We start from the raw sequence: 16330 nt of genomic DNA, 5'->3' as shown, positions 1-16330 counted from the left end.
CGCACTGTGATTCTGGGAGAACATTCTCGGCGACACTAGGTATTAGTCTATTAAGGAGGATCCTAGCGAAGATTTTGCCTGCAATGGAGAGCAGCGTGATTCCCCTGTATAATTGTATAATTGGGTAATAATGACAACTCTGACTGGAGCGCAATAGAAGGTTCAAAAAGTAACTTAGCATAGAGTTTAAGCCTTGTAGGTATATTGATGCATGTAAGCTGGACTTAAGAAAAATGTTTTTGCTTTAACTAACAACAGGAATATTTTTATAAAAATAATCTGCTGAAACACTGCACAAAAATTTTAGACAATCATTTTGGTGACACCCCCTCTGACGGTGTCACCTGGTGCAGTCCGCTCACCAGTGCTCCAGACCTACTTCCTTTGGTATTATCACCCAAAGGATTTATTGGTATTCAGTGCCATTCATTTCTCCAGCACTATTTTCTTTTTCCCTTAGTTCCTCATTTTTTTTAACCAGGATGAGGGAAGAAAGAATTATTATGAAGGAAAGGCTGATCGTACTGAGGTCTACAAAATCATGGAGGGCATAAATGGTGATTATCAACAGTCTGTTTCTTACAGTAGGATAATCAAAGACAAGAGAATATAACAAAAAGTGAATAGGGTGGAATTTAGAATGAACGTGAGGGGACAGTTCTTCATTCAGAGAGTAATGGGCATATGGAACGAGCTGCAAAATAGTAGAGGCAGTTATGTTAGTTTCTTTAAAGAAGTAAAGAGGCTTGCCGGGGTGTGAACTTAATATGGCCAAGTGGGACTAATGCAGGTGGCACTTGTTCAGTATGGACAAACGAGGCCTGGTTCCAAGCTGTATGACTCCATGATGAAAACATGTTGGGAAGACACTTAAAAAAATGAAATTTGGAAGGCAAAAGTGGGTCACAAGATATCACTGGTGGTGAAGATTAATGTAATTTTGAAGGCATTTTACAAGTATATTGCATAAAAAAGAATTACCAAGGAAAGAATAAGGCTCACTTGGAACAACAAGTGCAATCAGTGTATGGAGCCAGAAGAGAAAGGTGAGGTCCTAAATGCATACTTTTAAAAATCGATATAACAATGAAAATGGACTTTTTGTTTGGAGAACACAAGTGAGAAAGTAAAATTCTAGTGCAAGTCTCCATAAATAAAGGAGGTTCTTGATGCCTTTGTGGACTAATAGGTGGATAAATCACCAGGGCTTGGTGTGATTTATCCCAGCTGTTAAGGGAGGGGAGGGAAAGGAAGAGATTCCTGGGAAACTGGCTGAAATGTTTACATTACTGCTGGGTTCAAATGAATTTCCAGATGATTGGAGGATAGCAAATGTGGTCTCATTTTCAAGAACGGCAGTAAGAAAAATAGATGGCAATTGCAGATCTGAAGCCTAAAATCAATAGTTGGAAAGTTATCAGAAAACTTTCCGAGGGACAGGATTAATAATTACTTGCAAAGGCATGATCAGAGGTGGATAACATAACTTTGTCATGGGCAAATCTTGTCTGATCAATCTGAATTTATTTGAGGAAGTAACATTTACGAGGGTAGTGAGGAAGATCTGGTCTATATGATCTTCAGCAAGGCCTTTGACAAGATCTTTTCAGACTCCTCCCAAACATCCAAAACTGGCCCAAAAATAGAAGACAAAGGGTGATAGCAGAGAGTTGCTTTTGTGAATAGTGGCTGTGAGAGGTGGGATTCTACATGGTTTGCTGCTGGGATCCTTGCTGTTTTGTAATATTTGCGAATGATTTGAATGTGGATTTAGGTAGCATGATTAGTAAGTTTGTATATGGTAAAGTTGTTCATACTGTGAAGGATAGTATGATGGTGCAATGGAGTAAGAAATGGTAAGAATGTAATATAGATAAAGGCAAACTGATGCATTCTGGGAGTACCAAAGAGGCCAAGGCATATACTATGAATGGAAGGTCCTAGGGAACATTGAGAACCCCTCTATGTGTGAGTCCAAGGATCCTTGTAACTGACACTGCAGGTATATTCCATGGTTAAGAAATAATATGGGATACTGGACTTCATTAGATGGGGCATTAAAAATAAGATTAGGGAGGTTATGTTCATGCCTTAGCTAGAGTACTGCATAAAGTTTTGGTCACCACTCTATAGAAAAGGGTTGATAGTTATGAGGAGAAACTCAGTAAACTAGGTCACTCTATAGAAAAGGTGTGATAGTTATCAGGAGAAACTCAGTAAACTAGGTCTGTTTTCCCTGGAGTGGAGGAGGATAAGTGGAGACATGAGATTACAATAGAGTCAACTACAGGAATCTTCTTCCCTTATCTGATATAAATAAATCTTGAGGTCACAGATTTAGGGGAATAAATTTAGAAGGGATCTGAGAGGATCTTGTATACCCAGTGAGTGGTGAGTAGCTGGAATGCACTGCCAGAGAGAGTGGTGAAAATAGAGTTCCGAAGTACACTTTGAAGATGTGTCAAGACAAACATCTGAATGATAAAGGCTTTGAGCCATGTGCTGGAAGATGAGATTATAAGGGAAAGGTACCCATTAGTCATCCAAATATATAATACAATGGATTTATAATATAATACAAAATGCATAGTACTGGAGAACGTAGAAACAACACTCCTCTGTGAGGTCTTATTGCCCAGTTATTATACTGATAGTCCCATACAGGTGTTAAATAACCTGTAAAAGGGGCTGTGGGTGCTCCTCTTTCAAGCTTTTTCTTGAGAGAGTGGTATTTTCAAGCTCTGGTGCTCTGTACCGATCCACTGATCTCCAGGAGCCCACCTCTTGTAGTCTGCTACCAAGCATAGACATGGACCTCTGTGGGTTTGCCAACAGGAGGAGCCTACAAGAAAAGAGACCACAGCAGCAGACTATCGAGGAGCTCAGAGGCAAAAGGCCTTGTATCAGGCTGTGAGCTGCTGGAGATTGGCTCATGAGTACCAGTGTGGGGGCTTGTGAGGGTGCCAATGGTAAAAATTACTCCCAAACAACATTGGGTGTTAACAGTTTCTTAATCATATTGGAGGTTCAGAAATGCAAGGGGCAGGAGGTGTGTGGCTGCAGAGTTTAAGGGGGCACAGGAAGTGTCTCTGAAGGGGCTCTCTTTTGATTCTCTTCCTCTTTTTGGCCATGCAGGACTAGTGACACCTCTTTGTGAGTTTTTATGGCAAACAAAAGTGTATTTATGTCTGTAACAATAATCTTGAACCTTGACCTATTTTCATGCTGCATGAATCTGACTCTTTGAATCTAATACTATCCTTAACTATTTTTATTATTCATGATTTGGTCAATTTAATCTTTGCATTTTATTTTTATGCAGAGTTGAAATGTAATAATAACGCATGGATGCATGAAATATTCAAATATCTTTCATGAATCAGACTCAAAAACTAACTGGATTACCTTCAGCCTACTCGTAAACAGAATGGCTTCCTGCCATTTATATGACAGTAAAACTTAACACATAATCAAAGCAATCATGTAATTAATCAGTATATTAGAATATTTTGCCTTTAGGCAGTCGGGCAGTATTGTTTTCTTACACACACACACACACACACACACACACACACACACACACACACACACACACACACACACACACACATTTATTACTTCTGAAGTATCATCATAGATGTCTTGTAGGCAAACAAAGTGGCTTATTGTACACATCCAAACCCACAAAAAAGCACTAAATTGAATAATTTTCTTTTGGCAGTGTTGGATGAAAAGAGAAATGCAGGCCACGGTATTAGAAGAACAACTTGTTTTTCTGTAAAGATCACCAAGGTATAATTCACATCCAGTTATACAAGTGGATTGTGTTTCTTTTTAAAGCCTCATATGACAAAGCAGCTCTCCTCATTGCTACAGCAAAATCTGAATCTAGATCATATGGTCAAGTTCTAGAGTGAAGTAAAAATTAATGTTAATATTAACATGTTTAATTATTTTACTGTACCACAGTCCTAATTGTCAACATTGACTTAAAAAGCATGTAGGCATCCAAAAATATACAAGTTAGGAGCAAAAGTAGATTACTTGGTCCATTAAGCTGACTCTAATTTTCAAAAAGATAATGGCTGATCTCATTGTAACCTGATTTCTATCATTCTGTATCCTTTCCACACTTGCTCATTAGACTCTCAGGAGTCTGCAGATGCTAGAATATGGAGCAACAAAATATCCACTGGAAAAATTCAGCAGGCATCAGAAGGAGGAAAAGAATTATTAATGTTTCAGGCTGGTACTTTTTATCAAGCTGCATTCTAGCCTTCATGCTGATCATGGGCAAGGCACCTAGATTCTGCTGCCACTTGTCACGATTTAGATAATAAGCTTTATAGTTTTTCTGTCAAAATGTATAATTTCACATTAAATTCTATTTGCTGGATCTTTGCCTACTGACAAACTATCTATATCCCTTCGTAGTCTCCTTATGTCATTTTCACAACATACTTTCTCTCTATTTTTGGGTCATCAACAAATTTAGCAACTATATATTTGCTACATTAATTCTATTAATAAAAGTTGAGGTCAGCATGCACTCCAGTGGCACACCATTCATTACATCTTGCCAACCAGAAAAAAGACTTAGCTACTCAATCTTATATCCTTGTTTATATGTTACATCCTACTTCATGAACTCTCATTTTCTGCAATAACCTTTGAAGTGGCATCTTAACAAATGTACTTCTTGAAATATGAGTGCAGTACAAGCATACGGTGCTTCGTCAAAGACCTCCAATTAATTGGTCAAACTTTATCTCTTTTCAATAAATAATTTTGAGTTTCCTGTGTTGAGCCCAGAGGACCCCAAAACCCAGCAGCAATAGATATTCACCAAGACAAATAGTTACCTAAACAAAAGTTGCTTTTAATTATCTTTAAACATGAAAATAGAATCAAACTTTAACTTATCACTAACTTATTTAACCTAACTTAAACCCATTCTAATTCTAAGCGCACGTGTGTGTAAGTTCAGGAAAGTTCTTTGGTTGAAGGTCCATTCTAATATTGTGCACAGAATTTAACATTTATAAAGTTCACCAGGATTTAGTGCTTGAAAGGTAAATGGTTACTGCTCAGGAAGGTTCTTGTTGGTTTTCAGAGAGAGATTTGTTGTTCTAGGACATCCACAACTGATATACTTCCATCAGCCACTCCAGTATCTTGCTAACAAAACTTGCCCCTTCAGGGTTCTCCAGATGATAACCGGTTTCTTTCAGGTCACCACAGAGTTACTTTTTGTTTCTTTTATTCCAAGTGAAACATTAGACAGTCAGTCCTCTCCTCTTGCATGAACCACAAGCGCTTTGACCAGGCCATCTTTCAAACAGGCTTCCCAGCTTGTCCTGTTCCAGCTACTTCTGCTGACTGTAACATTATCAAGTGATCTGTGTGTGTGTGTGTCTCTCTCTCTCTCCCTCAGAGAAAAAGCCTGTTTGACTCTCTCTGCTTGCAATACCACATGACCCTCTTACAAAAGCCAGCTCTCTTCCAGACAGTAGCGGTGAAGTCTCTTGATTACTCTTCAAAGCTCTTGCAAAAGCTGTGGAGCTGATATGTCTAGCATGGGCAAAGCTCCAGTATTTCAAATAAGATCTGTTTTAAAGTGTTTGTATGTGACCTACTCTAACAAACCTTTTTCAATTTATCTCCCAAAAACATATCTATATACTCTGTCACATCTGATTGTAGCATTTTCCTCCATATACACTGGCCTATAGTTTTCTGCTTTCTCTTTTGAACAAGAAAGTTACATTTGCTATTTGCTATCTGATTTTTGCAAAATTAAAAACACTGAGTTATTTCACTGGCTCTTTTTCTTAGGATCTAAGGATGAAGTCTGAGGATCTGAGAGTCCATGGCTGCTTATTTCTCTGGCGGCTATAATTACATATAGCTTTTGAAAAATCCAGCAGCCACCTAGGCAGCAAATAAAAATTATTTTTTTCCCGATTCACAGCCAGAAATGAACAGCTAGATTCTTTAAAAAAATACACAACTCCCACCCGCATGATTTTCATGTCTAGAAGAATATAACCTCAGCTACCTGCACACTGGGAAAAAAAACATCCCAGCCTATCCAATCTCTCCTTATAATTAAAGCCCTCTGAACCAGTAATATCCTTAATATTCTTTTCTGCACCTTTTCCAGCCTAAGGAAGGAATTCTTCCACAGCTTAGTGACCAAAATTAAACACAATCTCCAAGTGTGGTCTCACCAACATCGTGCACATTTGTAACATAATACTCTCGCAGTGACTGATGAAAACAAGCATTCCAAATACCTTCTTCACCTCTTCCACCCACCCCCTCAAACAATCTATACCTCTAGGTTTATTAGTTCTACAACACTCTTGAGGATCCTTCCATTTACTGGTTAATTTCTGCCACTAACTTCCAGGGAGGTGGCAGATAAAATAAGATGATGTGGGAGGAGGTGAGGGGTTGGTGAGAAATTCTGGAGGGATGAAGGGAAGATGAAGAGTGATTGGCGAAGGAGAAAGGAGGTTTAAAAAGAGGCTGGTTGGCAATAGGAAGGGACAAAATAGGGAAGAAATGCAGTTGGTCATTTGGAAACAGGTGAGGAGAAGAGGGATGTACTTGTCAGCCCCTCTCTCCCACCAATTTATACTGGGTATCTTTATTCTACACTTTCAGTCCTGATACAGGGTCTCCATCTATACCTTTGCTTCGACAATGCTGTTTGACTAACTGAGTTCATTCAACAGATTGTTTCATGTTCTATATTCTACCATCTGCATTCTCTTGTGTGTACATAATACAACCAGTGCACAGGTAAGTAAACTAAAACTGTTCCATAAGTGTCGCAATGAATTGTCATGCAATCTGGAATACATCAAAAAATTATTTTGGCTCATTATATGCAGTTTTGGTCACTGTGCCATAGAAATAAGTTGTCCAGCTGGAGAGGGTTCAGAGAAGGTTTACGAGGATATTGTCAGGACTCAGGTGCCTGAGCGAAAGGGAGAGGTTGAGCATAGAACACTACAGCATAGTACAGGTGATTGGTCCTTGATGTTGTGCCAACCCATATATTCCTTATTAAAAGCACTAAACCCTCCCTACCCAGTAAACCTCAATTTTTCTTCCATTCATGTGCCTAAGAGTCTCTTAAATGCCCCTAATGTTTCAGCCTTCACCACCACCCTTGGCATGGAATTCCAGGCACCCACAACTCTGTGTAAAAAAAATAATTACCCCTGATGTCTCCCATAAACTTCCCTCCCTTCACTTTGTATACATGTACTCTAGTGTCTGCTATTTTTGCCTGGGAAAAAGTTACTGGCTGTCCACCCTATCTGTGCCTCTAATAATCGTGTAGACCTCTATCAAGACTTCTCTCATCCTTCTATACTCCAAAGAGAAAAGTCTCAGCTCTGATAACCTTGCCTCATAAGACTGATTTTCCAATCCAGGCAACATTCTGGTAAATCTCCTCTGCATTCTCTCCATAGCTTCCACATTCTTCCTATGATGAAGTGACAAGAACTGAACACAATACTCTAAGTGTGCTTTCACCAGAGATTTGTGGAATTGTAGCATGATCTCTTGACTCTTGAAGTCAATCTCCCTATTAAAGAAGCACAATATCCTTGAGGCCTTCTTAACTATTCACTCAACCTACATGACAGTTGAGGGATGTATGAATTTGAACCACAAGGTCCCTCTGTTCATTCACACTCTTAAATAACCGACCATTAACCATGCACTCAGCCTTCTGGTTTGTCCTTCTAAACTGCATTACCAGCATGTTTATTTGGATTGAACTCCATCTGCCATTTTTTGGCCCAAATCTGCATCCTGTCTATATCTTTTTGTAACTTACAAAAAACTTCAGCACAGTCCACTCCTCCAATCTTCATATCATCCACAAACTTACTGACCCATCCTTCTGCCTCTTCATCTTGGATATTTCTAAAAATCACAGAGAGCAAGGGTCCCAGATTAGATCCTTGCAGAACTCCACTAGTCACTGACCTTGAGGCAGAATACTTTCCTTCTACTAATACTCTCAGCATTCTACATGCAAGGCATTTTTTTTATCCACACAACCAAGGTTCCATGGATCCCATGCCTCATGACTTTCTGAACAAGTATCTCATGGGAGACCTTGTCAAATGTCTTACTAAAATTCATATAGACCACATCCACTGCCTTTCCCTCATCAAATTCTTTCATCTCCTTAAAAAAACTCAATTAGGCTCGTGAGGCATGACCTTCCCTTCATAAAGCCATGCTGACTATCCTTGAGTAGACCATACTTCTCCAAATGCTCATGGATTCTACCCTTAAAAAATTCTCTTGAACAGTTTGCACACCATTGATTTAATACTGATGTAATTCCAAGGATTCTCCCCATTACTTTTTTTAAACAAGGGGACTACATTTGCCATTTTTCATTGTCCTGGCACTTCCCCTTTGGCTAAAGAGGACTCAAAACTCATAGACACTGCCCCAGCTATCTCTTCCCTCCCTTCCCACAGCAACCTGAGATACATCGCATCTGGCCCTGGGGACATATCAATCTTAATGTTTTTAAGAAGATCCAATACTTCCTCTTTAATCTCAACATCATTCAGCAAACAAGCCTATTCTATTCTGACCTTACCCTGATCAAGGTCCTTTTCTCTTGTGAATACTGAGGCAAAGTATTCATTTAGGACCACCCCTGCCTCCAAGTGCAAGTTGCCTCTTTATCCTTTAGCGGCCCCACCTTCATTCTCATTATCCTTCTGTTCTTCACATACACATAGAATGCCTTGGGGTTCTCCCTAATTCTACACGCCAAGGCCTTCTCCCGCCCCCTTTGAGCTCTCCCAAGTCCTTTCTTACGCTCTTTCCTGGCTACCATATATTTCATGTTTCCTTCTTCCTGTATCTAATGTACGCTTCCTTTTTCATCTTGACTACCTACTTCACCTATTTTAGCAACCACGATTCCTTTTTCCTACCATCTTTTCCTGTTCCAGTGGGACAAACCTATCTTGAACCCAGCATGTGATCCCTAAACTTCCTCCACATTAGTTCTGTGCTTTCAGCCTTAAATAACTATTTTCAATTTACTCTCACTAGTTCCTGCCTTATCCCAATGTAATGAGCCCTAGCCTAATTAAACACTTTCCCATTTTGTTCGCTTTTTCCTTATCTATAGCAATGCTAAAGCTCAGGGAGTTGTAGCCCCCCTCAACAAAATGCTCCCCCACTGAGAGGTTCACCACCTGACCAGGCTCATTACCCAGAATTAGATCCAGTATGGCCTCTCCTCTTGTCAGCCAATCCACATACTGTGTCAGTAATCCTTCTTGAAAACACCTGACGATTTCAGCCCATCCATCCCTCTTGTGGTCAGGACATGACAGTCAAATATTAGGAAAGTTGAAATCTCCCATAACAACAACTCTGCATTTCCAGCCCCATTCCAAAATTTGCCTGCTTATCTGTTCCTCAGTGTCCCGAGGACTATTTTGGGTCCTGTAGATTACTCATTATAGTGATTGCTCCCTTCTTATATCTGACTTACACCCACACCATCTCTGTAGACACTTTCTCTGCAATACCTCCCTTTCTATAGCTGTGATATTATCTCTGACCAGTAATGCTACTTCCCCCTCCTCTCTTATTTATTTAAAACACCTAAATCCTGATGCCTGCATCAGCCAATCCTGCTGTTCCTCCAGCCAAAACTCTGTATAATTTTCAATTAATGCAATATTTACAAAAGGTCCAGGTATGACCTGCAGAAGGATATCTCTGAAGCAAAGAGACAATTCCAAAGGAAGCTAGAGAAAGAGACAGATACATGCCAGCTATGGCAGGGAGTGCAGGTCATTACAGCCTACAAAGTGAAGGAAAACACAATAGATGGCTGTGATGCTTCATTACTTGATGAGCTGAACACTTTCTATGCCTGCTTTGAGAAATAGAACCAAACAATGCCTACTAGTATCCCTGAAAAGGCTGAAGACCCTGTGATAGCTGTCTCTGAGGGCAATACCAGAACATCATTTAAGAGGATGAACCCTCTCAAGGCATAAGGCCCTGATGGCGTACCTGGCAGGGTACTGAAAAATCTGCCAACCAACTACTCAGAATGTTCTCGGATATTTTGAACTTCTTATTGCTGCAGTCAGAGGTTCCCAACTGCTTCAAAAGGGCACAAATCATCCCGGTACCCAAGAAGAGCAGAGTGAGCTGCTTCAATGACAATCATCCAGTAGCACTAACTTCTACTATGATCAAATGCTTTGAGAGGCTGGTCATTGCCAGAAATAACACGTACTGGACCCACTGCAATTCACCTATTATCACAATTACTCCACAACAGATGCAGAATTGCTGGCTCTCCACTCAGCTCTAGGTCACCTCAAAAACAGAAATTCATATATATAGCTGTTCTTCATCGACTACAGCTTGACCTTCAATACCATTATTCCTTCAGTGCTGGTCAAGAAGCTACAAACTCTAGGACTCTGTAATCCCCTCTGCAACTAGATCCTTGACTTTCTCATCAGAAGTCCACAGTCAGTACAAATTTGAAACGACGTCTCCTCTTCACTGATTATCAACACATGCGCGCCCCAAGGATGTGTTCTTAGCCAACTGGTCTCCTCGTTACATGACTATGTGGCCAAGCACAATTCCAAGTTTGCCGAGGACACTACAGTTGTCGGCAGAATCACAAACAGCAATGAGGAAGCGTACACGAGGGAGATAGATCAGCTTGTTGAATGGTGTAATGACAACAAAACCAAGGAGATGATTGTGGACTTCAGAAGAAAGTCAGGGGAACATGACCCAGTCCTCATTGAGGGGTCAGTAGTGGAGAGGCTCAAGAACTTCATACCAACATCTCCGAGGATCTGTTCTGGAGACTCCATGTTGATGCAATCACAAAGAAGACTCCCCAGCTGCTATACTTTGCGAGGTGTCTAAGGAGATCCGTTAGGTCACCGCAGACTCTTGTAAACTTCTACAAGTGTACTGTGGAGAGCATTCTGGCTGGTTGCATCACCGCCTGGTATAGGACAAGAATAAACTCCAGAAGGTTGTTAACTCTGCCTGTGACTTCACAAGCACCAGATTTCACTCCGTCGAGGACATGTACATGAGGCGGTGTCTGAGAAAAATAGCATCTATCCTCAAAGAGCACCACCACCCAGGCCAAGCCTTCTTCAATCTGCTACCAGGAGCCTGAAGACGGGCAATCAACAAACAGCACAAGGATAGCTTCTTCCTCGCTGTCATCAGATTCCTGAAGAACTAATGAATCATAGACACTGACTTACTTTTCATACACTATTATTATTACTTTTTTTAATAGTAATGTCATAAGATGGTTACAATATGAACATTTGCCTTATGACGCTGCCGTAAAACACTGAATTTCATGACTTGTTCATGACAATAAATTCTGATTCGGATATTGTTGTGAATAGGCTTTTCTATCTTATTGAGCATGACACTACCACTTCATGTGATATCACTGCATTTAATGGCAAACTAAAACAAATACTTGATAGTCAGGAGCTTCAAAATATTGAATAAATATTGCTGATGTACCCATCTGCTATTTTCTCTGGCTTAAACAGAGATCAAGAATTCAGCAGTACAGAATCTCATTTTATGGCCAGAATTCAAATTGTCGTAATACAAAGGCGTTCTCAATAATCTGCCATCAACTGATCATCTCCATGAACACCATCCTAAGAAGAATATCTGTGTTAAGGAAATACAACATTTTATTTTGGAACATTTATTGCTCATATTGAAAAACGCATGAATGTTTAAAAAGACAGTAATGATTTACATAAAATATTATAATTTCTGATCAATTGACATGGAGTTTTAAAGTTGCATTTCATATTCTAAACAATTAATGATTTTATTCTGAGAGTTTCAACTTACTTTGTTAATAATGTAGATGACATCACCACGCTTAAATGACAGTTCGTCACCCTGATCTCCTGAGCAATCCCACAATCCTTGGTAATAATTGGCATAGTCACTTGCTTTATCTGAATTTAAAAAATAAAGCAAAATATATTACAACAAAATTAATTTAATGCTAATCCTATGGCAAGGGATTAAAAATAAATTGTTAGTTTTTGACTTGGCATTTTTGGTTGGTAGACGTATCTGTGAGACAAATGAAAGAAATCAATTTGTTGTCACAACAAAAAGTGAATAAAGTGCATAACTCTACAGAAAGGCTTCAGCTATAGAGAAGTAAGGACTGAAAATTTTCCAAATAATAGTTTAAATGGCTGTAGGTGATACTTTGACTTACCAGCCGTTTTGTGGACTTTGGACTGTCAGTGGTCCAGAAATCATTGCAATGGGAAAACTGGGAATGCATGTCATTAAAAAAAAAATCAACTCTTGTGATCCCTGATCATGCAGTGCCACTGCTTTTCGAAAAATATTTTGATATGCCAGAGCAATCAGTTAGAATCAGTATGGCCAATGGCTTAAACACAACACAAAAATATAGATTCAAAAGTAATGGCTCCAATTTGTTACCAAATGCATGAATCACAGTATGGAGGGACCAAATATCCAGGTAGGGTGCCATTTGATGGATGAGTTTACACTAGAATGATTGTACATATAGTAGAAATGTAATGGGTTTGAGAAGAAACTAGTATTCATTGGCTTGCTACCAAGATTGCATGCAATTTATTGCCACATTTCATGATAGGTTACTATCCTTGTCCAGTACAGAATTTATAAAATGCAGTACCCTTCACAATATTTGGGGCAAAGACACTTTCTTTTTCTTTGTTTGCCCCTGTGCTCCATAGTTTTAAATTTGTAATCAAACAATTCAAATGTGATTAAGTGCACATTTCAGGCTTTATTAAAGGTTATTTGCATTTTGGTTTGACCCCTCATTTCAGGCATCATAATATTTGGTATATATATCTTAAAGTAGTCAAGTTTAGTACATTGTTGCATATCCCTTGTATCCAATGGCTACTTGAAGTCTATGATTCAGACATCACGAGGTGCTGATATCTTCTCTGGTGATGCTCTGCCAGGCCTCTACTGCAGTCATCTTCCGCTCCTGCTTTGAACTTGTCCCAATAAGTTTTCTCTTCAGCAAATAGAACCATAGAATGCTACAGCACAGAAAACGATCCATTTGGCCCCTCTAGTCTGTGCCAACTATCACCTCCCTAATCCCACTGACCTGCTACCATTCCATAACTCTCCAGGCTTTTTCCATCCATTTACCTAACCAATTTATTCTTAAAACACATGATCGAGCCCGCATTCACCACATTAAATGGCAGCTCATTCCACACACATTCTCTCTGTGAAGAACTTCCCCCTTATATTCTCCCTAAACTACTTCCCCTCATCTTAAACCATGACATCTCGTATTTATCTCCCCCAATCTAAGTGGAAAAAGCCTATTCACATTCACTCTGTCTATACCTCTCAAAATCTTGTAAACCTCTATCAAATCTCCCCTCATTCTTCTTCACTCCAAGCAATAAAGTCCTAACCTGTTTAATCTTTCCCTGTAACTCAATACCTGAAGGTCCAGCAACATTCTGGTAAATCTCTGCACTCTTTCAATCTTATTGATATGCTTTCAGTAGTTAGGTGCCCAGACCTGCAAACAATATTCCAAATTTGGCCTCACCAATGTCTGAAACAACTTCAACATAGCATCCCAACTCCTATACTCAATACTTTGATTTATAAAGGCTAAGATACCAAAAGCTTTCTTTACAACCCTGTCCACATGCAACACCATCTTTAGGGAATAATGTATTTGTATTCCCAGATCTCTCTCTCTGCTCCTCTGCACTCCTCAGTGCTCTATCATTAATTGTATATCTACTTCCTTGGTTTGCCCTTCCAAAATGTATCGCCTCACACTTGTCTGCATTAAACTCCATCAGCCATTTTTTGGCCCATTCTCCTAGCTAGTCCAGATCCCTCTGCAAGCTTTGAAAATCGTCCTTGATGTCCACAACGGCTCCTATCTATGGAAGGCAAATTTGATTTAGATCAAGAATTTTCCAGTTTTTAGCTTTGAAAAAATCCTTTGTTGCTTGAGCAGCATGTTTGCGATCATTGTCTTGTAGGATAAGGCACCGTCCAATGTGTTTGGAGGCATTTGCTCAAACCTGAGATGTTTCTATACACCTCAGAATTCATTTTGCTACTGCCATCAGCAGTTACATGATCAATGAAAATAAGTGTGCCAGTACATGTTGCAGACATAAATGCCCAGGCCATAATGCCACCACCGCCATGTTTCACATATGAAGTGGTAGGCCATGGATATTGGGCAGTTCCTTTACACTTCCACACTTTAATCCTGCCATCACTCAGGATTTTGGAGGCTCTTCTAAATACTTCTTGGCATCCTGTTCCTGTGGCTAACAAGTAGTTTGCATATTGCAGCATAGCCTATGAATTTCTTTTCCTGAAGTTTTCTGTGGATAGTAGTCATTAACTCCTGAAGAGCATTTCTGATTTGTTGGACAGGTGTTTGATGATTTTAAGAGCAAAAAGTTAGCAAGGGACAAAATTGGTCTCTTGAAGATTAGAGTGGTCAGTTTTACATGGAGCCAAGAGATGGGAGAGATCTTAAATGTTCTTCTTTCATCAATATTCACTCAGGGACCTGGCACAGAGTCATGGGAAGTAAGGAAAACAAGCAGTGAGGTCATGGAATCAATACAGATTAAAGAGGAGGAAGTGCTTGCTGTTTTAAAGAAATAAGGGGAGATAAATCCCCAGGGCCTGACTAAATATTCCCTTGGATCTTGAGGGAAGTTAGTGTAGAAATTACAGGGGTTCTGGCAGAAATATTCCTTAGCCATGGGTGTGGTGCCGGAGGAGTCGAGTGTAGCTTATGTTGGTCCATTGTTAAAAAATAGCTCCAAAAATAACCCTGTAAATTATAGGCCAGTGAGTCTACATCAGTAGTATGTAAATTATTGGAAGATGTTCTAAGAGATTGGAATATAAAATTATTTGGACAGCCAGAAACTAATCAGGGATAGTCAATATGGCTTTGCGTAGTAGGTTGTGTTTAACCAATTTTATAGTGTTTTTTGAGGTGGGTACCAGGAAAGATGATGAGGAAAAGGCTGTGGATTTTGTCTACATGGACTTTAGTAATGCCCTTGACAAGGTCCTACATGGGAGGTTAGTCAGGAAGGTTCTTACGCTAGGTATTCATGGTGAAATTTTGAACTGGATTTGATAATAGGGACAGGAGGAGACAGAGAGTAGCACTGGATGATTGCTTCTCAGACCAGAGGCCTGTGACTAGTGGTGTGCCTCAGGGATCAGTAATGGGACCATTGTTGTTTGTCATCTATATCAATAATCTGGATGATAATGTGGTAAATTGGATCTGCAAATTTGCAGATTACACCAAGATTGGAGGCTTTGTGGACAGTGAAGAAGGTTTTCAAAGCTTGCAGAGGGATCTGGATCAGCTAGAAAAATGGGCAAAAAAATGGCAGATGGAATTAATGCAGACAAGTGTGAGGTGTTGCAGTGGAAGGACAAACCAAGAAAGGTCAGACACGATAAATGGTAGGGCACTGAGGATTGTGGTATAACAGAGGGATACTGGAATACAAATACATAATTCCTTGAGAGTGGCATTATAGGTGAATAGCATTGTGGGCAAAGCTTTTCGCATATTAGTCTTCATAAATCAAATATTTGAGTACAGGAGTTGGGATGTTATGGTAAAGTTGTATAAGACATTGGTGAGTTCTAAGAAAAATATTAATTTTAATACAATTAATGTTATCGGCAAATCTTTCCATCGATTTAAATCATTCTTAATTTTATAAAATAAAGGTAAATAATTTAATTCACATAAATGATTAAAAACTTTATCAACTTTAATACCTAAATATTTAATTTGATCTGACCATTTAAATTTTCCTACAAGGAAAATAATCATCTTCAAATAATGGCATTATTTCACTTTTTTTCCCAATTAATTTTATATCCAGATATTACTCCATATTGTTCCAATCTACCATATAAAATTCTCAAAGATTCTTTTAGTTCTGTTAAATAAATCAAAACATAATCCGCAAATAAATTAATTTTAAATTCATCAGATTTCACTTTAATACCTTTAATATTAATATCTTGTCTTATTAATTGTGCCAAAGGTTCACTTATCAATACAAACAATGCCGGAAACAAAGGGCAACTGTGTCTAGTGGACCTCTCTAATATAAATGGTGATGATATCCACCCATTCATCACAACTCTAGCCATCGGCTTTTTATATATTGTCTTAATCCAA

The 16330-nt window shown here is 39.2% G+C and overlaps 1 protein-coding gene across 2 annotated transcripts in view; it reads right to left on the bottom strand.

Moving 5' to 3' along the window:
• skap2 (src kinase associated phosphoprotein 2) overlaps positions 1-16330 on the bottom strand; it is a 308759-nt gene that overhangs the window by 50985 nt on the left and 241444 nt on the right. For both annotated transcript variants that reach the window (XM_069914125.1, XM_069914126.1), the window contains one exon: positions 11938-12047. In XM_069914125.1, coding sequence (XP_069770226.1) covers positions 11938-12047 — 110 coding nt within the window. The remainder of the gene's footprint in view (positions 1-11937; positions 12048-16330) is intronic.

This window comes from Narcine bancroftii, chromosome 1 (genome assembly GCF_036971445.1).
Source record: "Narcine bancroftii isolate sNarBan1 chromosome 1, sNarBan1.hap1, whole genome shotgun sequence".
NCBI classification, from domain to species: domain Eukaryota; kingdom Metazoa; phylum Chordata; class Chondrichthyes; order Torpediniformes; family Narcinidae; genus Narcine; species Narcine bancroftii.
Note: the sequence above shows the minus strand (reverse complement) of the source record. Positions and strands in the feature narration are given on the sequence as shown.